General features: G+C 35.8%; 1 protein-coding gene across 8 annotated transcripts in view; it reads left to right on the forward strand.

Annotated features, from left to right (window-relative positions):
* RFX3 (regulatory factor X3) overlaps positions 1-26,193 on the forward strand; it is a 294,873-nt gene that overhangs the window by 80,825 nt on the left and 187,855 nt on the right. For 4 of the 8 annotated variants that reach the window (XM_089913244.1, XM_089913243.1, XM_089913248.1 and 1 more), the window contains one exon: positions 1-10,671. This exon is cut by the window's left edge. The exons of the other annotated variants lie outside the window; for them this stretch is intronic. In XM_089913244.1, coding sequence (XP_089769370.1) covers positions 10,455-10,671 — 217 coding nt within the window. In that variant the 5' untranslated portion in view covers positions 1-10,454. The remainder of the gene's footprint in view (positions 10,672-26,193) is intronic. 8 annotated transcript variants of the gene reach the window in all.

Raw genomic sequence — 26,193 nt, forward strand, 5'->3', positions numbered from 1 at the left:
AACAAATATTCATTGAGCACATAAGATGTTTACATGCATTGCTCTAACCTGTATTTTTATTAAAGTTATTTATATATGTTACCACTAGTCTCACAAATTTGTTTCTAGGTAATATACGACATGCCCCTTTGCAAGTAAACTAAAGCAAAAAACCAGAATGCAAATATAACCTAAAATTTAAAACTTATGCAATCCTTTGGCAGAATTCCAAAGACGACTTCCAACTGTAGCATTCTGCACATTTAATCAAGTTTTATGTTATTGTCCTTGATTATTTTGTTTTTTTTTTATGGTTCAAAAGAATTATTCAATTCTAAGCGTGTTACCTATAGTGCGTGACTCCTGCATGTTTCTTATGATTGGAGACATTTCTGTGCAGAGAAGGAAATACTGTTCATTCTCGTTATTTAATGCTTTTTCTTTAGGGAACTAGAAATAGTAATTGCTGAAAGCCAATTGCATTTTAGGGGTGTTAAAACTTGGAAGTTGCTTCTGGATCCATAGCTGAGTAGAAGACACGTCTGAGTGAGAAATCAAATCTTCCCACAGACTTCCATTTATACTGATAATGGCTGTAATAGATGGACGAGGCACCCTGCTAAGGACTTTACATGTATTTTTGTTTAATCTTTCCAACAACCCTGTGAAGTTGTGGGTATTGTTATTCCAGTTTTACAGATGAGGACACTGGGGTTTAGTGAGGTTAAATAACTAGTACATAGGCAGGTCTAGGTTCTATCTCAAGTCACTTTTGATTCCAAGACTGCTATGCCAGTTGAAACAGCTGATTTGGTACAAAAATAAGTTGATTGAAATCATTTTAGACTAATCTCCTGGAGCCATGCTTCTTGATTTTTGCTATGGTACTGTATTAAAAGGAGATAACAGACAGCAGATACAAAGGTAGAAACAAGAAACTTACAGTAATCCCTGAGTAGTAATGGATTTCTTGTTGTTGCTTTTGTAATAAGTTTTTAAAATATCTAGTGCTTATGCATAGTAAAAATTAATTCAGGTAGCCCAAGAGTATATACAGTTAAATCATGTCTCCCACTCCAGCGTCCACATAGAGGCAACTGCTATATCTAATTTCTGGTTATTCTTCCAGAGATAGAATTAACATGGATTGATTTTTTTGTTTTTTTAAAAGAATGACATTTGAGCATCCAGTCTAAAGAAACAAACTGGAAGCACCCAGGTCTGGGGCCTGGTTAACATATGAGTGGGCCAAACCAGAGATGGATGCAGATGAGACTCAGCGTTGAGAATGCAGACAGGCCATCGCATTAACCCCCTCCCCCTCGGGGTAACAGAAAGCTCACCAAGCAGGCTTGCTCCGTTTTAAAGATGAGAAAATTGGTTATTTCTGTCAAGTGGATAGTTACGTATAGAGCCAAAATCAAATGCAGGACTATGACCCTCATCTTTCCATTCTGCTGCAGTGCAAGTGACCTCTGGATTTGAGAGTGTTGTGAAGAATTGTACAATTGAAGTGGTCTAAAATTGACTAGAATTTCTACAGGTAAGCTAGATAGCAAACTTCAGACAGACAAACGCTGTAGAAGATCTTTCTTTTTTTAACTTTTAAGATACATTCTTAATTTTACAGCAGATTCAGGTTTACAGAAAGCTTGTGAAGGTAGCACAGAGAGTTCCCTTATATCTTACATACAGTTTCCTCTCTTATTAACAGATTTCACCATTCTAAAGTTACTCTTTATCCCCTTTCCATACTATACTCTTTGAAAGGAGGTTACTATGTGGAGCCCACACTTAAGAAGTCAGGAGTTATGTTGCACCTCTTTGAGGGTAGAGTAGCTTCATAAATTATTTAGAATACTTCTGCACAAGAGATTTGTTTCTCCTCCCCCAGTCTGTTTATTTATTTAGCCAATCATTTATTTATGTTAAGTATGGACTCATAGATATTTATTTTATACTTTGGGTTAAAATCCAATACTGTTTTATTTTATTGCTCAAATTGTTCCAGTTTTGGCCATTGGGAACTTTTAAATTGTTCTATGTTAACTCCTGTGTTTTTTTGACTTACCCTCATCATTGTGTGTGTGTGTTTTTTGTTTTTTTTTTCTTTTTTGAGCCCTTCCTTTCTGGCATCTCAGGATGCATGAGACTTACCTTTACGTTTCCTGCTTCACTCCTAGAATCAGTCATTTTTTCCGGAGAGCCCTGGTTCCTTTTTTTTTCTTTTTCTTTTTTTTTTTTCCGGTACGCGGGCTTCTCACTGTTGTGGCCTCTCCCGTTGCGGAGCACAGGCTCCGGACGCGCAGGCTCAGCGGCCATGGCTCACAGGCCCAGCCGCTCCACGGCATGTGGGATCCTCCCGGACCAGGGCACAAACCCGCGTTCCCCGCATCGTCAGACGGACTTACAACCACTGCGCCACCAGGGAAGCCCAGCCCTGGTTCCTTCTACTTCAAAATGATTTTAGAAACCATGATCTGGATGACAGATAGCAGCTCTTTTAAAACCAAATATCGAGTAGAAAAGAAAATTTTAACCATTGTTCCATGAAGTACTAAATTAGGTCATTGCAGTAATTTGTTTGTTAATATTGCTAGGATATAAAATGTGCCTGAGTGAATTGAATAGAATGATCCTAAGAGTTTTTAAGGTAAAATTCTAAGAAATACAATTATTATATTACTCTTTTCTGTTACTTAGGAAAAAAAAAAACCTGTCCTTGATGGCACTTTATTTGATATATTTTTTTTTGTCCTTGACCGGAACCTGAGGCAAAACTTCAAAACATGGTAATTTGAAACAGGTTGGGATTCACACTGGGATTTTGGAAGACTTTATACTCCATTAGGAAAATTACCAAGCATAGAGTCTATGAAAGACATATAATTCATATTTATCTAAAGAATAATGTGTCACTAAGCATTTTAAATCTGTGTATCCATCAGGGAGAGAATATTAAGGAAAAGAAAAAAAAAAAGAAAAAAATGACCATTGAGCATAGTTATAGTATCTAGACAGTGTGTCCTTACTGATTTAAGTTATTACAGAGGAATATTCCCTATTAGAGATCTGGTCTTTCTAACTCTAGCATTGAGGTTTTTCTTAGTCTGAGATATTTGTAGATAGATCAGACAACTCTTTAGGTGGGGACGGTTTAAAGGGATTTGTGTGTGTGTGTGTTTGCAATCTTAGTAGTACTGATGAACATTTCTTAAAAGCTTATTTCTGAATTTTATTGTTTGACCTGCCTTACTAGGCAAGTATTCTCTTCTGCTCTTCAGCATCTACCATTTTAGTAAGCAAGTTGAATTTTTACAGCTCATCAAACAACCAGGTCAGAAGAATCACAGGATCTGATAGGTGAAATGCATATAGTGTATGTTGATTGTAAAAAAAAAAAATTATTTTCCTAGAATTAACCAAATGTTTTTTCCTGGGCTATAGTCATCACTATTTATCCTAATCTATTATATTTTAATTTGCTGTCTCTTAGTTTAACTGTGAGGAGTAGCCTTTTGAGTCAATGAAAATAGAAAAGCGTCGAATTAAACTGATGGTGTGCAATTGCAATTAGTAAGAAGCATAGCACTAATGAGGAAAAGAACCAGGCAGGTCAAAACTGTAGCAAAGGTAAATGAAGCACTCTCTAATGAATAAGCAAACGTGACTCAGTGCACAGAAAAACTGAGTGAGGCAGCGATGCCCAGGGAGCCCTAGAATGAAAATAGCTGGCAAACCTCAAAAGGGATAGAGCTGAGTGTAGAGATGGGAAATAAAAAAGGGTCTGAGTAAGGGTTACTGGTGAGTCCTGAGGCTGGCAAAGATTGCCAGGGAGAATGTGAGAAACTGAGTATCTTCTTGGTGGTTCTGACAGAAATGCTAAAGATTATGCTTGAAGGGCCCGGAAACACTGATCTGGGACTTGCTGGAGGGAAACTTAAATGTATTAAGTGTGCACAGTGCGCCAGGTGTATTATGTCATTTAATCCTTACATCAACTCTTTTATTTATTATGTCGTTTTATTCTTACATCAACTCTTTAAGGGAGTGTATTGTTAATTACAGTATTACAGATGAAAGAAATGAGGCACAGAGGGGGTTGAGAATATGCTACAAACCACACAGCAACTAATCAGGTAAACTATGATCAGCGTTTACAATTTTGAATTTTTAATTTCGAAGCAGTTTGGGAGATCAAGATAGAGAAAATCAATTCAGTGTAGCATACACGCCGACACTTAGGATCAGGGCAACCATCAATACATTTTTGGAGTTTATGGGTTGTATTGATTAAGAGAAAGGAGTTTAAAATGGCGGCTCTTAGGTTTAGGTAGTTTAGAGCAGTTGAAAAATGAAGGTTGGGGTAGGCTGCTGTACTGAAAGGGCCTCAGAATGGACTGAGGACTGGAGATAGCTAAAGGAGCAAGTGCACTTGGGGATCAGCTAAAAGGTGGAGATGGGGTTATTTTTGGTCCTTTTAATTATCATTTCACATTCATTTTGATCTTGTCAGGAGTCTTATAGACTAAAGAGAGTGATTGTGGCTCTCCTTTTGGGTGGAAGAGATACATTTTAGGGGTTATTCTTAGAGTCTGGCAAACTGGTTGTTAGTATAATAGTCCATTTGTGAATGCGAAAGGAGAAAAATGAAAAACCACTGTGAGTTGTAAGGATGTAATATGTTTTAAATGGTGTGTTTATGTTTACAGAGTAAATCTCAAGAGCAAATTAATTACATGTCTGTAGTTCTTAAGTAGGCTGAGTGGGGAAAAAGCATGATTTAATCTTTATTGCTGGCCAAATCTCTAGGCTGGCCATTTTTTCCTTTTAATAAAAATCCTTGTGGCTCCTTGTCTTCCCATTAGCTCATAGTTGAGCGCTCTGGTAAGTTGTCTGTGAGACTGAGTGTATTAGACTTGCCTGATTAAAATTGTTCATGAGAGATCAAGCAGACAAGGGACTTTTAGCATAATTAAAAAAGCACTGCTAGCCTTTAAAGATGAGATTTCAGAGATTTCTGAACTTATATCCACCTGTAGGGAAGTGTGTTTGTGTAATTAGATTCCAGTTCTCTCATGAACCCTTCTTACTTAATTCACACATGGTGTTCTTTCCTTTTATGGAATATCATATTCTCATGTAGGAGACAAGAAATATTGAAAGGAGCCAGAACTTGAATGAACTGAAACATTTCCCTTGAAAGATCACATGTGATAAGTTAAGCAATCAGTTACCTCCTTATCTGTTTATTTATAAAAGGAAACTCAGGAACAAAGTTGAAGATAGTAAAGGGAAAAATCAAAACAAATTGCATATCTTGTGTTTGCCGCCTAATCTGAGAAAATTTACACCAGCTTTTGGAAAATATTCTCCTTTTGTTTAATGGACAGCTTAGCCCAAAGTTTTGTTTTTGTCTTTTCATTTTATAGTCCAAATTTTTCAGTGCTGGGATCTGAAATCATTCAGTTATTATCCCCATTTTACTATCATGTTTCAGAAAAAAGAGATGATTACAGTTAATGTGGTTTAAAATGGCTTCTTTTGTCCTTTTAAAGCAAAGCTGACTGCTATATACTGTTTGAGTACTTTATAGAGCACCACAGTTTTCTTCCTATGTGTTTTTTAAAATACATTTTAATTTTTCAGAAAGGAACCCTTTCTAGCATAAATCAAAATGTTATTGCTATAATGAGGCAGCATTTTAGAAGAAAATTACCAAGGTGTGAATTTTTTTTTTACCTACCTGTATAAGGTGTTTATTTCATAGACTAAGGATTTCTGCACATGTGAATATTTCTTTAGGAAAAGCATTTTCCTCAGCCGATAACTAATGCTTTGTTTTCACCTGGAAGATTGCTTTCGAACATTTCTCTTGTAATTAAAATAATTTTTCCATTAGCTGAGAGTGGTTCTCAAAGCTTCTTGACTTTTTTTTAGTTCCATCTTATTTTGCATTTTTAAAAAGAATTAGGTCTAGCCTGATTATAACATAAAACACCAGTGTCCAACAGGAAACTAAGCTATTTCCATGTCAGCTCTGTACAAGTGAATAAGATGAAAAAAGAAGCCCCCCCAAAATGTACCTTAAATTATCCCCCTTATATATTAAGACTGATTTTAGGAACTTAATCAAAGATACATTGGCCAGGCATAAAAATATTTTAATTTTAAATCATGAAGAATGGAAGCAAGGAACCTGACATTTTAAATGGCGGGAGGTTTTTTGATGTCGTATTATCTGCAGGAGGAGAACTCTAAACAAGGTTGTATCTTGAAATGGTAAAATCTGTGAATAGTTTTGTTTCTGGGAGGAGGTCACAAAAAGTTTATTTCTCTGGCTTTCTTCTTGACAAGTAATCAGAGTAGTTCACAGATCCCCTGGTTTCCAACCATTTTATATAGTCTTGAGAATTAATTTTTGCATCAAATTATATATACCCTTAGTTTTGATTGAATAAACTGTTTTAATAGGGCTGCACGATCAGATAGTCTAGGTAATAATAGTTGCTTCAATTAAGGCATAATTTAGGATGAAATCATGTAGAATTAACAAGGTGTAGTGTGTCTGTTATAATTGTGGCAACTAGTATATCTCTGTCATAGGCAGTACAATTTCTTTTGTATATCAATAAAAAGGGAAAACCCTTATGTTTTCCTTATTCTTGTTTAATTCAAGTTTAGTTTAATTCTTGTTACTGGTTACTATAGCCATTTAATTGCTTATTCATCCACCTGTCCATCATCCATTCATTTAGTCAATAAACATTTATTGAACCTTTTCCATATGTCAGGAATTGGGCTTGGGTACTGGTGATTTAGAGATGAATAACTGTTTTTGAGATTTTTTTTGCAAGAAACAAAATCGCAAATAATTATTAGTATGAATAGAGTGATGTACATGTAAAACAAGGTACTCTAATTGTTGCTGGAATGTCAATGAAGATTTCAATAGAGGAGACAATATTTAAAGTGAGTCTGGAAGGATAAAAGTTTCTTCACCAGGCTGAAAATAAGAGGAAGGGCATTCAGGGAAGTGAAAACAGAAAGTACAGATGTATTGCATTTCATAAGACTTGCCAGTATTTTAGTATATCTGGAATATACAGGAGAAATAAATGGAAGTGGTGTTGGAAAAGTGGACAGGAAGGTCTCTCATTCACCATGTTGATGAGTTTAGACTTCTAAGGAGAGGAGTTACAAGGCACTGAGGGAAATGAAGCTGGATGAATAACATGAGAAAATTTGTATTTTTGAAAAATAAATTGGGCAGGATTATAGGAAATATTTGGATAGGGAGGAAAGAGATTACACAGTGACCATCAGATGGTCCCTATTTCTTCAGTGAACTAGGAGGCAATCTTATATCATTGGGCTTTGGAGCCAGACTTGGCTTCAGATCCTCAATGTGAAGGTCCCCTTAACTTCCCTCAGCCTATGATTTTTCATTTGTAAAATGGGGATAATAGCTATCTTGCAGTATTGTAAAGTTCATGTGTTCAAAATGCTTTGCTCAAATTTCTAGGCTTGTAATATATATTCAATAAACGGCAGCAATTATTATTAGTTATTGACTTAAAAGTACTTAGAATTACATGGTAAACATTATAAGTGCTCCTTTCCCTCAAGAAATTCATAAAAATTTAGTATGTGCAAAAACAGATGAACCAGATAAATACATATTTTACAAACTATGTTTATTTTTGAAGCCTTCTTTATTGCTTTCCCTGTGTGGATGACCCAGTTGACGATTGACAAGTGTGTTCATTAACCTTGCTCATATATTCCCAAATACTTTAAACCATTCAGAATATTTGGTGTCGGTGGCTTTATGGTCTGATGAATATGATTAAATAAATTTCCCCCCAAGTGGAAACTATTCTGTTTTTATAACTAGTACCTTTAAAGGTGAAGAAATACTGTCTCCTATCTCAAGTGGGAATTTCTTCTAGGACCTCACTTAACAGGTGATTGTTTGAGTTTCTGCTTAAACTCCTTTGCGAGGGTGCTTTACCCTACAGAGAAATCCATGTTTGGACAGCTCGAATTGGAATTGTAGAATATTCTTCTCGTGTATCTGGCGCAGCTTCTTTTTCATTTCTACTTCGTGGGTACTAGTTCTCTCTTGAAGCCACATAGACCAAGTTTAATCAATCTTTCACTTGTTGTGCCATCAGCTGTTTGTCAAAAGCCATCATCCCTTTTTTCAAGCTTCTCATTTCCAGGCTTAGTGTATTTTCAGGTTTTCCAGGTTTTGTGCTTGTTGATTTTTTTTAAAAAACAGGTTTGTTGAAGTATATGTGACATAAAATAAACTGCACATATGTAAAGTGTACAACTTTGATATATGCACATATCTGTGAAACCATAACTGCAATCAAAATAATGGCCATGCAGTCACCCCAATAGTTTCCTTGTGTCTCTTTATATTCTCTTTGTTCCACCACTCCCTGTCCCATCAAGCCCGGTCCCACCCTCCCAACCCCTGCAATTACTCCTCTGTTTCTGTCAATATAAATTAGTTTACATTTCCTGAAGTTTATATAAATGAAATCATACAGTATGCATTCTTTTTTTTTTGTCTGGCTTCTTTCAGTCAGCATACTTATTTTGAGATTTATCCATATTGTTGCAGGTAACAATATTTTATTTCCTTTTATTGATGAGTATTGTCCCATTATAAGGATATACCACAGTTAGTTTATCCATTCACCTGTTGATGGACAATTGGGTTATGTCCAGTTATTGAGTATTACGATTAAAGTAATTATGACCATTGATGTTATAAGACCTTGTATGGACATAGGCTTTCTTTTTTGGGGAGGAGGGTAAATACCTAGGAGTAGAATAGTTGGGTTATGTGACGGGTAATATGTTTAAATATTTAAGAAACTTCCGAACTTTTCAAACTGATGGTACCTTTTCACATCCCCACCAGCATAGTATGAGAGTTCTAGTTCCTCTGCGTCCTTACCAATGCTTGGTAAATCGAGCTCATTCTGATGTGTGTGTAGTGGTTTTTCCTTGTGGTATTAATTTGCATCATCCTAAGGTTAATGATTTTGAACATGTGCTCATTTATTATCTTTATATCTTCTCTGGTGTCTGTTCAGATCTTTTGTCCATTTTAAATCAGGTTATTATTGAATTTTAAGAGTTCTTTATACATTATTGATACAAGTCTTGTACTGGATATATGATTTGCAGATATTTTCTCCTAGTCAGCTTGTCTTTTCATTCCCAAACAGTGTCTTTCAAATAGCAGAAGATTTAATTTTGGTAAAATGTAATTTATCAATTTTACCTTTTCTGGATTATACTGTTGGCATCTTTTCTAAAAAATCTTTACCTAACTCAAAGTCGAAAATATTTTATTACATATTTTGTTATAGAAGTTTTATGGTTTTACTTTTTACACTTATGTCTATAATCCATTTTTATAACAAAATTTTTACTTTGGAATAGTTTTAGACTTGCAGAAAAGTTGCAAAGGTATATAGGGTTCCTGTATACCACTCATCCACTTTGTCTTATTATTAACATCTTATATACCCATGGTAAATTTGTCGAAACTAGGCAGTCAATATAGGTACATTACTATTAACTACACTTCAGACTTTATTTAGATTTCACCAGTTTTGGGTTTTTTTTTTGCGGTACGTGGGCCTCTCACTGTTGCGGCCTCTCCCATTGCGGAGCACAGGCTCCGGAAACGCAGGCTCAGCGGCCATGGCTCACGGGCCCAGCCGCTCCGCGGCATGCGGGATCTTCCCGGACCGGGGCACGAACCCGTGTCCCCTGCATCGGCAGGCGGACTCTCAACCACTGCGCCACCAGGGAAGCCCTCACCAGTTTATTTTAACTGTTTTCTGTTCCAGAATTCAGTCCAGAATTTCTTATTGTGTTTAGGGCTCATGCCCCCTTAGTCTTCTCTGATCCTTGACAGTTTCTTAGTCTTTCCTTGCATGACCATCTTGAGCAGTACAGGTCAGATATTTTGTAGAATGTCCCTCAATTTGGGGTTGTCTGATGTTTCTCTTCATTAGATTGGGATGATTTTTGGGAGAAGTGGGCGTGGGTGCACACATGCTATCAACATGCTTTATCACCGGTGCTGCTTAACCATGATCACCCAGCCAAAGTGATGTTTGCCAGGTTTCTCCACTGTAAAGTTAATCTTTTTGTTTTTTCTTATCCTTTCCATGCTAAAGCATGGAAGCAAGTCACTTCCACTTTTTTGGAAGCAAGTCACTAAGTATAGCCCATGCTCCAGGGAGGTGGGGGGAGGAATTATGCTTTACTTCCTGGAGATGAGTAGCTACATAAATTATTTGGAATCCTTTTGTAAGATCAGTACTATAAATGGTATTTATTATTTGTCTCTTCTTCTCCACTTATTTATTTCTTCAATAATTTATTGTACCAGTATGGATTCATGTATATTAGTTTTATACTTTAAGTTATAATCAAGTACTATGTTTTTATTTTGCCACTCAACTTATTCTAGTTCTGGCCATTCCAGCTCCTGTAGGTTGGCTCCTGTGTCCCTTGGACTTACTCTTTTCCTTTTTTTTTCTCTTCTCAGCACTTTGTTTCCTGACACTACAAGATGCCTAAGGTCATCGTATATTTTCAGTGCTCCAGCCTTAGAATCAGCCATTTCTCAAAGGAGCCCTAGATACTTTTCTGGGGGTATGTTATTTAGGAACCAAGATGCGGGCACTGGATATGCTGGTTTCTGCTACTGGGGTGTCACTGTGTCTAGGTTCTCTCAGCAAGCAGAGCCAGGAAATATATGTATGTATGCTAACTGATGGATATACACATCTATAATTACTTCTGCATCTATCCATTTTTATCTATATTAAGCTAAATGTGAATTCATACTGATGTTGCTCTTTTCCATTACCACATAATGTTTGTCCATAATGTCTCTCTCCAGCAGTGAGAAACATGGTTCTCACCATCCATTTAGTACTTATTTGTTCAACCCCAGTATACATGTAAAGCAGTTTCAGAGTTGTTAACCTGTACCCTGCAATCCATTTTGAGTTAGTTTTTGTATATGTTGTGAGATGGATGAGGGTTCACTTTTTAAAAATATGAATATCCAACTGTTCCAGCAATATTTGTTTAAAAGGCTGTCCTTTCTGCACTGAAAAGCCTTTGCACCTTTGTTGAAAACTGGTTGTCCATTTAGGTATGGGTCAGTTTTGGAACTGTATTCTATTTGTTGGTGTGTTTGTCTATTTTTACTCCAATAACTTATTGTCTTGATTATTGTAGATTCATAGTAAAGTTTGAAATCAGGTAATTTTGTTAGCCCTCTTTTCTTCTTTTTCAAAGTTGTTCGTCTATTCTATGTCATTTGCTTTTTTTTATGAATTTTAGAATCACTTTGTCAACTTCTACCAAAAAAAACCCTATTGGGATTTGGATTTGAATTGTATAGAATCTTTAGAACAATTTGGGAAGAACTTAACAATATTGAGTCATATAATCCGTGACTAAATAATACCTCTCCATTTATTTATGTCTTTAGCTTCTTTCAGAAATGTTTTGTAGTTGTCAGTGTACAGGTCTTACACACCTTTTGTCAGACTTATTCCTAAGTGTTCCATATGTATTGATGCTATTGTAAATGGTATTGCTTTTTAATTGTAACTTCCAATGTTTGGTTATTAGTAAATAGACATATGATTGATTTTTTAAATATTGTCACTTAACTTATTCCAGCTCTGGCCTTTGGGAGCTCTTCTAGGTTGGGTCTTGTGTCCCTTGGACTTACTTCCATCTTTTTTGTGTGTCTTTTTTTCCTTTTCTCAGCACGTTCTTGTTTTTTCACAGTACAAGATGCCTAAGGCTCATCTTATATTTTCCGTGCCCAAGCCTTAGAATTAGCAATTTCTCAAAGGAGCCCTGGTGTCTTGAAACTGTTTAAAACTTAATAGTTCTTGTAGCTATTTTATAGATTCTGTCTGAGTTTCTACATAGAAGATCATGTTGTTTGTGAATAAAGAAAGTTTTACATCTTCCTTTCTCAATACCTTTCATTTCTTTTTCTTGCCCAATTGCACTGGCTAGAACCTCCAGCATAACAAAGAACAGAAGTGATAGGAGCCACCATTTCTATCTTGTTCCTGATCATAGAGGAGAAGCAGTCAGTCTTTCACCATTAAGTACGATGTTAACTATAGGTTTGTCATAGATGCACTTTATCAGGCTAAATAATTGTTCTTTTGTTGTCTCCTCTGCAGAGGGTTTTATCAGAAATGGACACTGGATTTTGTCAAATACATTTTTGGTACCTATTTTTTTTTCTATTTTTTATTTATTTATTTTTAAAATACCTTTATTGGAGTATAATTGCTTTAAATGTTGTGTTAGCTTCTGCTGTACAACAAAGTGAATCAGCTATATGTATACATATATCCCCATATCCCCTGCCTCTTGAGCCTCGCTATCCCACCCTTCTAGGTCGTCACAAAGCATTGAGCTGATCTCCCTGTGCTATGCAGCAGCTTCTCACTAGCCGTCCATTCTACATTTGGCAGTGTATATATGTCAGTGCTACTCTCTCAGTTCGTCCCAGCTTCCCCCTTACCCGCCGTGTCCTCAAGCCCATTCGCTACGTCTGTGTCTTTATTCCTGCCTTGCCACTAGGTTCATCACTACCATTTTTTTCAGATTCCGTATGTATGCGTTAGCATCCCGTATGTGTTTTTCTCTTTCTGACTTCACTTTGTATAACAGATTCTAGGTCCATCCACCTCACTACAAATGACTCAATTTCATTTCCTTTTATGGCTGAGTAATATTCCATTGTATATATGTGCCACATCTTCTCTATCCATTCATCTGTTGATGGACATTTAGGTTGCTTCCATGTCCTGGCTACTGTAAATAGCGCTGCAGTGAACATTGTGGTACATGTATCTTTTTGAATTATGATTTTCTCAGGGTACATACCCAGTAGTGGGATTGCTGGGTCATATGGCAGTTCTATTTTTCATTTTTTAAAGAACCTCCATACTGTGCTCCATAGTGGCTGTATCAATGTACATTCCCACCAGCAGTGTAGGAGGGTTCCCTTTTCTCCACACCCTCTCCAGCATTTATTGTTTGTAGATTTTTTATCATGGCCATTCTGAGTGGTGTGAGGTGATACTTCATTGCAGTTTTGATTTGCAGTTCTCTAATGATTAGTGACATTGAGTATCTTTTCATATGTTTGTTGGCAATTTGTATGTCTACTTTCGAGGAATGTCTATTTAGGTCTTCCGCCCATTTTTGGATTCGGTTTATTTTTTTGATATTGCACTGCATGAGCTGCTTGTGTATTTTGGAGATTAATTCTTTGTCAGTTGCTTCGTTTGCAAATATTTTCTCCCATTCTGAGGGTTGTCTTTTCATCTTGTTTATGGTTTCCTTTTCTGTGCAAAAGATTTTTTTTTTTCTTTTTTTGCGGTACACGGGCCTCTCACTGTTGTGGCCTCTCCCATTGCAGAGCACAGGCTCCGGACGCGCAGGCTCAGCGGCCATGGCTCACGGGCCTCGCCGCTCCACGGCATGTGGGATCTTCCCGGACCGGGGCACGAACCCGTGTCCCCTGAATCGGCAGGGGGACTATCAACCACTGTGCCACCAGGGAAGCCCTGTGCAAAAGATTTTAAGTTTCATTAGGTCCCATTTGTTTATTTTTGTTTTTATTTCCATTGCTGTAGGATAATCTCAATAGATGCAGAAAAAGCTTTTGACAAAATTCAGCACCCATTTATGATAAAAACTCTCCAGAAAGTGGGCATAGAGGGAACCTACCTCAGCATAGTAAAAGCCATATTGACAAACCCACAGCCAACATCATTCTCAAAGGTGAAAAACTGAAAGCATTTCCTCTAAGATCAGGAACAAGACAAGGGTGCCCACTCTCACCACTGTTATTCAGCATAGTTTGGGGAGTTTTAGCCATGGCAATCAGAGAAGAAAAAGAAATAAAAAGAATCCAAATTGGAAAAGAAGAAGTAAAACTGTCACTGTTTGCAGATGACATGATACTCTACGTAGGTAGTCCTAAAGATGCCACTAGAAAACTACTAGAGCTAATCAATGAATTTGGTAATGTAGCAGGATACAAAATTAATGCACAGAAATCTCTTGCATTCCTATACACTAACAACAGAAAATCAGAAAGGCAAATCAAGGAAACACTCGCATTTACCATTGCAACAAAAAGAATAAAATACCTAGGAATAAACCTACCTAAGGAGACAGAAGACCTGTATGCAGAAAACTATGAGACACTGATGAAAGAAATTAAAGACGATACAAACAGATGGAGAAATATACCACGTTCTTGGATTGGAAGAATCAACATTGTGAAAATGACTATACTACCCAAAGCAATCTACAGGTTCAATGCAATCCCTATCAAACTACCACTGGCATTTTTCACAGAACTAGAACAAAAAATTTTACAATATGTATGGAAACACAAAAGACCCCGAATGGCCAAAGCAATCTTGAGAAAGAAAAGCAGAGCTGGAGGAATCAGGCTCCCTGACTTCAGACTCTACTATAAAGCTACAGTAATCAAGGCAGTTTGGTACTGGTACAAAAACAGAAATATGGATCAATGGAACAGGATAGAAAGCCCAGAGATAAACCCACGCACATATGGTCACCTTATCTTTGGTAACGGAGGCAAGAATATACAGTGGAGAAACACAGCCTCTTCAATAAGTGGTGCTGGGAAAACTGGACAGCTACATGTAAAAGAATGAAATCAGAACACTTCCTAACACCATACACAAAAATAAGCTCAAAATGGATCAAAGACCTAAATGTAAGGCCAGACACTATAAAACTCTCAGAGGAAAACATAGGCAGAACACTCTATGACGTAAATCACAGCAAGATCCTTTTTGGTACCTATTTAGGTGATCCTAAGGTATTCTTTTTTTAGTTTCTTGACATGGTGAATTACATTTAATTCACCATCCCTGAAACCCTGAACTACCTTTGAAACCAATGATTGACTCCACTTGGTCTTGATATATTATCTTTTATGGATATTGTTAGATTTAGCTTTTTAGAATTTTTATTTATGTTTATGGGGAATATTGGTCTCTAGTTTCCTTTAAAAAATATCTATGTCGGGTCTTCCCTGGTGGTGTAGTGGTTGGGAGTCCGCCTGCCGATGCAGGGGACGCGGGTTCGTGCCCCGGTCTGGGAGGATCCCACATCCCGCGGGCGGAGCGGCTGGGCCCGTGAGCCATGGCCGCTGAGCCTGCGCGTCCGGAGCCTGTGCTCCGCAACGGGAGAGGCCAAGACAGTGAGAGGCCCAGACAGTGAGAGGCCCGCATACCGCAAAAAAAGAAAAAAAAAGAAAATCTATGTCTGGTTTTGGTATCAGAGTAATGCTGGTCTCAGAGTATAGATTGGAAAGTATTCTTTCCTCTGTAATTTTTGGGAAAACTGTTAGCATTATTCTTCAGTGAAGCCATCTGGGCCTGGAATTTTTCTTGTGGGAATGTTTTTAACTATAAATTCAATTTCTGTAGTAGATAGAGGTTTACTCACATTATCTATTTCTTCTTGAATGAGCTTTGGTAATTTGTGTCTTTCAAGGAATTGATTATTTTTTCTAAGTTGTCAAGGTTATTGGTATAAAGTTGTTATATTCCCATATGATCTGTCGATTAGAGATGTCACTTCTCTCATTCCTGACATCTTTAATTTCTGATCAGACATGTCTGTCTAGACATCTATCAATTTATTGACCATTTTAAAGAGTAAGCTTTCTGTTTCATTTACTTTTCCTGTTTTACTATTTTCTACCTCACTGAATTCTGCTATGACCTTTATTATTTACTCTCTTCTGCTTACTTTGGGTTTTATTTGCCCTACTTTTTCCTGGTCTTAGGGTAGAAGCTGAAGTCATTGAGTTGAGACCTTTCCTTTTTTCTAATATAGATGTTGTGTACTACAGATCTCCCTCTAAAAACTGCTTTAGCAGCATCACATAAAGTTTAATGTGGTGTGTTTTCATTTTTATTCAGTTGAAAATACTTTCTAACTCCACTTTTTGTTTCTTCTTTGACTCTTTGGTTATTTAGAAATGTCTTATTTAATTCTAAAATATTTGGGAGCTTTCCAGAGATCTTTCTGTTATTGTTTTCTAATTTAGTTCATTTGTGAGCAGAGAATATACTTTGTATGACTTGAATTCTTTTAAATTTGAGACTTGTTTTATGGCCAGAATATTCTATATCTTGGTTTCTATCAGTTTTTGTTTCATGTATTTTAAAGCTCTTTATTAGGTGCATAAGCATTTAGGATTATGTTCTCTTGATGAATCGACCAGTTTATTATTATGAAATTATCCTCTGTATTCCTGGTAATAGTTCTTTTCTGAAGTCAACTTTTTCTGATATTGGTATAGCCACTCTAGTTTTCTTTTGACTAGTGTTAGTATGGTGTGTCTTTTTCTATCCTTTTGCTTTTACCCTGTTTGTGTCTATATTTAAGGTACATTTTTCAAAGACAACATATTGTTGGGTCTTGCTTTTTTAGGAGTGTGATAATATGTGTCTTTTAACTGGAGTGTTTAGATCATTTATATTTACTGTGGTTGTTGATATGGTTCATTGTAAGTGTGTCATCTTACTGTTTGTTCTCTGTCCCATCTGTTCTTTGTTCCCTGTTTCTCTTTTTCTACCTTCTTTTGTTTATTTGTATACTGTTTCTCCGATGGTTTCTAGACCCTTTAAGCATCCTGGTTGTCATTGTGTGTTACCTTCAATTTTTTAAAAGGTAAATGTAGATTAATTATGTCAACGTCTCAAAGCCTGAATGTTTAATGTTTTCTAAATGTTTTTGACTAGGAATTTAAGGGATTTTTCTTAATCCTAAAAAAAAATTGCTTACTAATTTTACATTTGCCGTAATACTTAGATGTTAACGTACATCAATGTTTTAGTTGGTGTTGAATGACCTTTTTTAGGATCAACTATTGGCTTCTGTGTTCTTTCCATTCCTTGATGCAAGACTTTTAATAAGGAGGTGACATACTTGGAGGCCGAGGGTGCTTACTTGTGAGGACCAGATGAAGTGGATCTTAGAGAAGCCAGCTTGTATTCCTAGGTTTATCAGTGTTCATCTGTCTTGATTCAGGATGTTTTCTTCCATTTTATTTAGAAAGAGGAGAAAAAGAAGAGAGAGAAATTATTAGTTATTTTCTATATCAGTCTACTCCTTCTCTCCCAAATAAAAGGACTAATGGAATGTACTTTTCAAAAAACATGAGAAACATATTCCTACTTAATTTCAAAGAAGCACATCCAATATGTCATCCAACATAGAGAACGCATTTCATGTCTTATAATTTCAGTAGAGAAGAGAATGGCATGATGAAGAGAGAAAGGAGAGATGTGCTTAGGTTTGAGTAGTGATATGGTTATTTTATCAGGTTGGGAAGTAGGCAGATCAGTACCTGTCTGTCTTGGATCCTAGGAAGTGAGAAAGTATGAGCTCTATATGTAGGTTCCCAAGAGGCCTGTGTTTGAAATAGGCCATTCACTCTGGCCTGGAACTGAGAAAAAAGAATTTCTGCAAATTCCTCCTTTCCTGAAGTTGCCTTATCCCTAGAGGTTTTCCTTGAAGTAGCTTTGTCACTAGAGGATTTTTGTTGAAGTAGCCCTAGTTTCTAGAAGATATATAAATCAGGGTATATTTGTTCATTTTGTATTTTAAGTCTAGCTCTTAAAATTTCAAAGAAGCAGAATGCGGTACATCCCTATTAAATGCAGGTGCTTTCTGCCCTGTTTACTTCAGACAGTTGAGTGTCTATAGTGGTTAGAACTGATGATTTGTAAGCCAATGAACGGATGCCAAAAACTAAATGTCTCTCGAGTACAGTGGAGCCTATAGTCTAGTCTCCATGAATATTAGGGCAGTGTGCCAACTACAGCTGGCTTAATTCTGCAAGCAGGAGCCCTTTGCAGAAGGACTGGTGGTAATTAACCAATTCAAAGTGCAATATTTTCCTTTCATTAATTTGGCAGAAAACAACTAAATATCTAAGCAAGAATGTTTTTGACATTTTCATTTGCTGCTTGGAAAATAATGGATACTTTGAATTGTTCTATAAAAGAAAACTACTAGGACTTTGTCATTTTCATTTTAACTTCTAAATGTGGATTACTCAATTAGGAACAGTTTTTTTTTAATTAAGTAGGAATAGTTGGCTGCAGGGGTGACCAGAATTGACTCATATTTTGAGGTGATTGGTTTGTTGGAGATTCCTAGGGAGTTTATTGGCTTGGACCCATTACTTTTTACATCTCCTTTCTTATATGTCTGAGTAATAGAATTCCCGTTGGGTGTAATAATTTCCTATCCTTTCTCTCTTCTAAAGTTTATTTCTTTTTTTTTTCTTCCTCATGTTTATTTCTATTTCAAATATGACTTAGAATTTCTCTCTGTTCTGTTTCTTTTGGATTAAAGAAATATTTGTTATCTCAATCAGCTTATTCCAATAATTGTTCATTTTTTACTTTAAAAAAGTGTAGTTAGGACCAGCCACCTGGAATGAAGTATTTTGAATAATTTTGGAACTAAGGGTCCAGTGATAGCGTATTTTTCCCTGGAGGAATTATTGAAATATTTACTTGTTTCAGGATATGTTAATCTTCTTAATATTAATCTGTTATCTTTTGAGAGCATTTATCTTTTTACTAAAAATAAAATCTGTTTAATAATGCTACTCATACCTTTGATTACTGGGGTCTGGTTATTGAAAACTTTATTTTAGTTATTTATTATTTTTATTTATTTGGTTTATTCCTCAATTTAACATTTTCTCCTTGTGCAATTTTGACACATATTAGATATTGGCATAACTCTTGAAATCCCAAAGAATAGCCTGGCCTCACAAGGAACTGGACCTCCTCATCAGTAAAGCCATTAGGAACCTAGCTACTAGTAATATTCTCCTCACCTTTTACGTTTGCTTTTATCTACATGTCTTATCGTTCTTCACAGTCTATAAATTTACATTCACATGACCAAATATATTGTCACTTTTATGTTTTATTACCACAGTGTTCAATATACAATGAAAATTATTAGACATGCAAAAAACAAACAAATAAATAACCCAGGAAAATTTTATTCCCTAGTGAAGAAAAAAATAAAACAGACCTTGAGATGGCCTAGATATTGGATTTAGTTGACAAAGACTTAAGTATGCACACCCATATCAGGACTTAAAAAAAACAAAAAACAGTTACTGTGGTCTTAATGAGTGAATAGATAGGATATCTTATATCTTGGCAAAGAAATGAAAACTATAAAAAGGAGCTAAATGGAAATTCTAGAACTGGAAAGAACAGTAACTATAATTAAAATTTTATTGGTTGAGCTTAACAGCATATTGGAGATAGTAGAAAAATCAGTGAACTTGGAGCATATCAATAAAATTTATTCAATATGAAGAACCTAGGAAGAAAAGATTGAAGAAAGATGAACGGAGACTCAGGGACTTAAGGGACAACACCTAATGATTTAGCATATGTGTAATTGGAGTCACAAAAGAAGAGCATGAGAATGGGGCATAAAAATTATTTCAGAAATAATGGTTGAAAATTTTCTGTATTTAAAAAAACATCAATTTACACATCTAGGAAGCTAGGCACATTATAGTTAAACTGCTGAAATATCCAGTGGTTAATATGGTGGTGATAAGGAGACTGTCAAGTGGCTTTAAGTATTCCACCATCATTTTGGAAGGAGCAGTTAACTTTATCTCACATAGGGAAGGATATGGTACAGAAGGTAAGGCTGTTTTATATGCTTAAAAATATGGAATCATAAGGTCTTTCTACATGCCCAGATCCATTTTAAAATACAGGATTTTGCTTTTCATATTATAAAAATAATGCATGCTCATTAGAGGAAATATATGATAATATAGAAATAGAATATAATCTGCCTGTGATCAAATGGCTTTTGGCCCTTTTATTCTACCATGTTTCCTTTTCTTTCTTTTCTTTGTTTTTGCCAAGCAGTAGGAAACCATTTTTAAAAATACAGAAGTTTCTTATTTAAGACATATTCCTTTTTAAAACAATCCTAAAGTCTGATCTCTAGCTAAAGTTTTAACTTTAAATTAAGTTGGGACTGATATTCTTTCTGTGAGAAAAGCTTAGGTTGAATTCAGTCCTCTCTCCTCTCTTTCTCTCTCTCAATTTCTCTCTCTGCCCCACTGTCTCTCTCTCTTAGAGATTAACTGATTGTGGATGAGAAATTATTCACAAAATTGTAGACCATGAAAATCTGTCATAATTTCTGTATTAGGAAGCCTGAATACATTTTTTTTCAATTAATAAGACAGTCAACTATGTGACTGAACTTTATCTTTTCTCCTCCCACATCTTGGGGAAGATATTGTCCACTAAAAACTGTCTATAGACACCTATGAATATTTTTTTTTCTCAATCAAGTGATATGTGGAGAAAATGAAATTGATTTTTTACCTGAATGTCACCAAAGACAGCTTCCTGTTTCTTGTTTATTTAGATATTTTTTATCAGAGGAACATAGATCGGAATCTGCAATGGTTCTCAAAATTCCAAAGTGGTAAGTGAGACCATGTAAGTCTTTGCTTACCAGTATTTAATTATTATTTTTTTCTGTATGGTTCTTAACAAATATTTTAAACGATGAGTCACATTAATACTGAGGTCCTTTGCTTTTAACAGCAGCTTTCTTTTTAGCAATTTTACCATCTGGTAGCTTTGTACTCTTGTTATTAAAAGTTCTATATCTGTATCCTCAGGGCTATGATTTATTTGGAACCTGAAACAGGGTTCGAGAGGAATAGTGAGAAGCTTTGTGGAGCAGAGGATACCTTCATGTTGTCCACATTTCCCTCATCCATTTGGAGCTGAATTCCAGAAGTTAATGGCTCTTTGACCCAACTTCTAGTTGATTGTGGCAGATTGAGAATAGAGATGGCACCATCTTGTTTTCACCCCACCAATTCAAGAAATGTAGCCCAGACCCTTTAAGTCTGAGGCTTATGTGGAGGAGGAAGTTAAAATGAACCTAAAAACATTTACAAGTTTTAAAATACGTACTAATACGAAATATCCACATAGGACAAATAAAAGCTGCTCAACAAATGGGGACTTAGATTATGTTTGTATTTAACACCAGAATTACTTTAGTAATGAATTTGGCTGTAAATTGCAAAACCAGTTTTAAAGTCTTATAGATACCTTGTGCATTCTAGTCTTTTCCTTTGCATGAAGTTCCTGCCTTCTCAGTTTTTGTTGCAAGTAATAAGAACGATATTTTTTTTAAAAAAAATGACTCAATGGATATTGGCCACAAATGAAATACATTAGCTAATGTAACTCAAAAATCCAAAGATAGGGCTACTTTGGGAATGATCCGGTGGCTCCATGACTTCCTTTCTTTATTCTGGCTTCCTGGTGTTGGCTTCATTCTGATATTGCTGTCTTGGTTCTGATTTGGCTCCTAAGGCTTATTGCTCCCATATTTACCTCCACTCGAAAAAAGAGTATTTGTCTCAGTATTTGTAACAAAAGTCCTGATATTTATTCTGATTCAGCCTGTGTAGGTCATATTTCACCTCAGCACTAATCACGGTGGCCATGATAGTTGAAAGTTGTAATTGTTGAATTGTGCTGGACTGTGTGTTCCATCCCTGAAGTAAAGGGTTGAATTAACTTCTTTGGAACCCTTGGATCCCCAAATTAAAGTTCTGTCTTCTGGGAAAACAAAAGAGGAGAGTAAATGTGAAGGGAGGTGATTAATGTTCACCACATATGCCATCATACTTTGCATCTGCCTCACAGTTAAGATGTATTTTAAACTAACCTTTCTCATTTCTAACATTAGGGAGCTTTTTTTCCCCCTGAAAAGCAGGAAAAACACAATTTTCCTGGTCAATTATTTTCCATTTATAGGACAGCTTGTTATCTTTTTCTGTGTCAACAGTTTTTGGATCATTAGGTAATTCTTGAAATTTCTTCAGAAAGTGAATCATTCTAAAGTGTATTTTATTTTCCCATACTGTGGAATTTTACCATTAGGTGGCTTATACCAACCAGGAACTCTGCATTGAGTATGTTAGTGATGAACAGCAATATATTTTAAAAAGCAAAGCACGATTTAAAAAAATTATTAAATACCAAAATATGAAAGGCATGGTACTAGTAGCAAGTATAAAGTTCAGTAATTTGAAATCATAAAATTCAGTCCAAGTTTTATAAAAGGGGTAACATATATTCTAAAAGAAGACTCTTAGAGGGCATCTAATCTGTCACACTAATTCCCTTTCCAGTAAGCCTGACAGGAAGAGTTTAGCAATGAGAATTCAATAACTACTTTCTTAGAAGCTTCACATTCCATTGTATCTGGAATATAGTGAATATTCAACAAATGTGATTTGATTTTTAATTTGAGCTCCAATTAAAGTAATTATTATCTTCTGTATATTGAGGGCAAAATCCCTGTGTTTATAACTTTCACCCAGTAGGTGTCTGTTTCTTCCCCTTAGAGAGTAGTGCTTCATATATATGAGGGCAACTATAGGTCCCTATTTCATCTTGTCACCAGACAAAACATTCATTCATTTCTCATATATGATAACATTGCCAACACACTCACCATTCAACTTACCTTCCTCTTAAATTTCTTTCATTTTTAGTTTGCTTTAAGATGTTCACAAAAGTAGACACCATATACCCTTGATATGATCTGAACAGTACAGTTCATATAGTGGGGGTATTTATTTCCTTGTTCTAAATATGTTACTTCCAAAATGTTGTTTTTAAATCGCCTTAGTTGAAGTACATGTATTATAAAATGCACAATATATACATTAAAATATACTCTTTAAAAGTGCTCAATTGAGTTTTAAAAATTTTATATCCATGTAACCACCACCACCACAATTGATATAGAACATTTCTATACCCCTCAATACTTCCTGTGCCCACATCTGACTCTCAGCCCCAGGCAGACACTGATCTGCTTTCTAGAATTCCACATAAGAAATGGAATTGTACAATGTGCACTCGTTTGTGTCTGGCTTATTTTGCTCAGCATAATGTTGCGATTCATCCATATTGTCGTATGAATAGTTCTTTTTTTTTTATGGCTGATTAATATTCCATTTAATGACAATATCACGACAGGACCATTCACCTATCGATGGGCATTTGATTGTTTTCAGTTTTTGACTATAATGAATAAAGTTGCTATGAACATTTGTGTACAAGTCTTTGTTCAGGCAATCGTTTTCATTTTTCTTGGATAAATACCTGTGAGTGGAATTGCTGGGTCATATGGTTAGTGTATGTTTAACTTTAGAAGAAACTTCCAAAGTACTTTGTGAAGTGATTGTACGTACCGTTTTACACTCCCAGTGTCAGTGTAATATGTCAGTGTAATAATAGCTCCAGTTCATACACATCCACTCATTGTTTTAAAGGTGAGTAGAATTCTTAGCATATGTTTGGATAGTTTTAAACTGATGTTAGGAAAGCAGTCTGTAGGCATCCACACTCTCCATTTAGTCTGACTAGTCTGTAGTATAGTCCTAAAATTAGGAAGTAACTTGTTTTCATCTTTTATCCTTTTAGGATTGCCAGTTTTCTCTCAGATCTTTAGCTTTCTGACAAAAAGTACTATTTTTGTAGAGCTTCTTTTTCTGTATGTTTGTTTTTTTAAATATAGCTCCATTGTGACAGTCCAGTCAGGCATTATACTGAAATCATATTTCTGAAATACTTTTGAAGTTATTCATGTTTATAAAACCCCTTGCTTCTCAATGTGTCTTATATGTAGCAGATCTTTACACATAGCAGGTGCTCACTCAATGTCTCCTTGTTTCTTGAATACCATGTTTCCACTCCATAATATGTATTATTTGCCTCCTAAGCGAGTAGCTAAATTGGGCAGAACTGTAAATAAATCTGACTTTTTATGGAACCTTCTTAACTAGAATAATGAGTGATTCAAATTGTTGAATTTGATCTGTAAATCAATTCGAAGATCTTTTATTCCCCGTGGCATCAAAGGGTAGAGAAGAGGTGCTTCTGATAAAGCAGTGGTTAGTGGGTTTCTCCTTTGCTGTCTAACAATTCAAAATTCATTTATATTGTAGACTCTAAATCCTATAAGCTGGGACAGATCCACTCCATGCCAGGGCAGAAGAATCATAGTGTTTTTGCCTTTGACTTTAGGTCATTCCTTTTTTAAAATACAAATACACACACATGCACCACCATCACCATTAACAACACAGAAAACCCAAATTTGCTTCAGGATCAGTTTGGTAATGTAGGGAAACGTTTATAAGGCTGAAACAAGACCAGCTTTCCTCTCACATGAGAGGTACATATGTCAGGATGGTTTAGCTAAAGATCTTTCACCTGGAGTAAATCCTGTGAATTGACTTTTGTTTTCCAACTTCCCGTTTTACTGGTCCTTTCTATAGCCACTTCTGCCCTTTCTGAGGCACCTTTTCTATTCTAAAGAACAAATCAAGTCTCTTTTTCCAAATGCCTCATGCCCTCCCATTGTTTTATTTTCTTTCCTGAAAATTCACTTATAACAAAACATAGTATTTTTGGCTTTTGGAGTGAATAGTTCCCATCGACAGGGCTATAGACCCTGTTAATGGACTCAAGTTACCTGTTGGAATTAACATTGTGATAGGCTTTCATGTCCATTGCGTTGGGGAGAGAAGAGCAGAGAGGCAGAGAAAGAGAAACTGTGTAGAAGGAAATGTTTAAAGGAGACAGCATCATGCTACCAGGGTTACTTTCTATATTTCATTTATGTCATATCGCATCCCTACAACTACCATAAACAAGTCCCATGCCTTGATTTCCTCCCCTGTGAAATAGGGATGATATCCTTTTTTCCTATGTCATTGGGTTAGTGGGATGCTCAGATGATTTCATATAGGTGACGGACTTGGAATGCTAAGAGTTTTAATCACGTGCTATTCTGTACAATAATAAGTACTGGATAGTATTTGTTTTAAAAACGCACACTCCTCCTGTCATATGCTTTCATAAAATAGACTAGAAAAATGTTAACAGTGGTTATCTCTGTGGAGTTGGATGTCTGTAGATTTAAATATTCATTTTATTTTAAGTTTTAGATGAAAGGCAAATATTCAGCTCTTTAGCAACTCCATTTAATCACTAGAGGTTTCTTTTCCATTGTTTTTGCTGGCATTTTCCACTTACTTCGTTTTGACATGCTCCTCAAGACCTTGTAAGCTTTGAGTTCAGAAAGATTGTAAACACTTAATATGATGATCTAGGTAGTTCTTTAGAGGTTCATTAGTATATTATTTTGCTGCTTATTGTGACCTAGTTTATTATTCTTAGTGGTTTTTTTCTAGGTCAGTCACTGAGTGAGGCCAGCCTGCAGGGACAGGAGATACCGTATTGATCCACTAGATACTATATTCATTATTTATTGCCTGCCTGCTTTTTATGGCATGTTGTAGAAATATTTACGTCTGAGATTTCCACAAATTTCATTATTCCTTAGGTCAGTTTCTGTTATAGCCAGAGAACTTAATAGAAGAGAATCCCTAGTTACTGGTTGCAGGTTTGACCTAGGGATATCTTTGGTTGTGCAGATCAGGATCTAAGGGATTTAAATGGACAAAATGGTTTCTGTCCATTGGGTCCTCTAAATGAAAGAACCAGGAATGAAGGGAGGTAAGGAGCAAAGGAAGGAATGGAACTGATGATTAAAAGTAGGTAGGGAAAAACAGTGGTTTATAAGAATAATTGCTCACTTTGTCCAGTATGGAACCTGCTTCCTTCAATTTGCCCCTTTTCCTTTATCTGTGTGGGATACAGCAATGTATAGCTGGAAGATGGAAATATGCAGTTAGTTTTTGGAAAAAATAGAAGTTAAGTTCCTGCTCACTTAATAGTTAAAGTGACCTTAGGGAAGTCTCAATTGAACTTCTTCAATTTCTTCACCTGCAAAATATAGTTATTAATAAAAATATCTATACTATATCTTCATATGACTATTGTGAGGATCAAATAAAATAATGTATATAAAAATACTTTGTAAGTGGTAAAGCTTAGGTAATTTTTTTTTAACATTTTTATTGGAGTATAATTGCTTTACAATGGTGTGTTAGTTTCT

This window comes from Delphinapterus leucas, chromosome 6 (assembly GCF_059928025.1).
Source record: "Delphinapterus leucas isolate spDelLeu-1000000601 "Yukka" chromosome 6, BTC_Dleu_Yukka2, whole genome shotgun sequence".
In the NCBI taxonomy this organism is placed as follows: domain Eukaryota; kingdom Metazoa; phylum Chordata; class Mammalia; order Artiodactyla; family Monodontidae; genus Delphinapterus; species Delphinapterus leucas.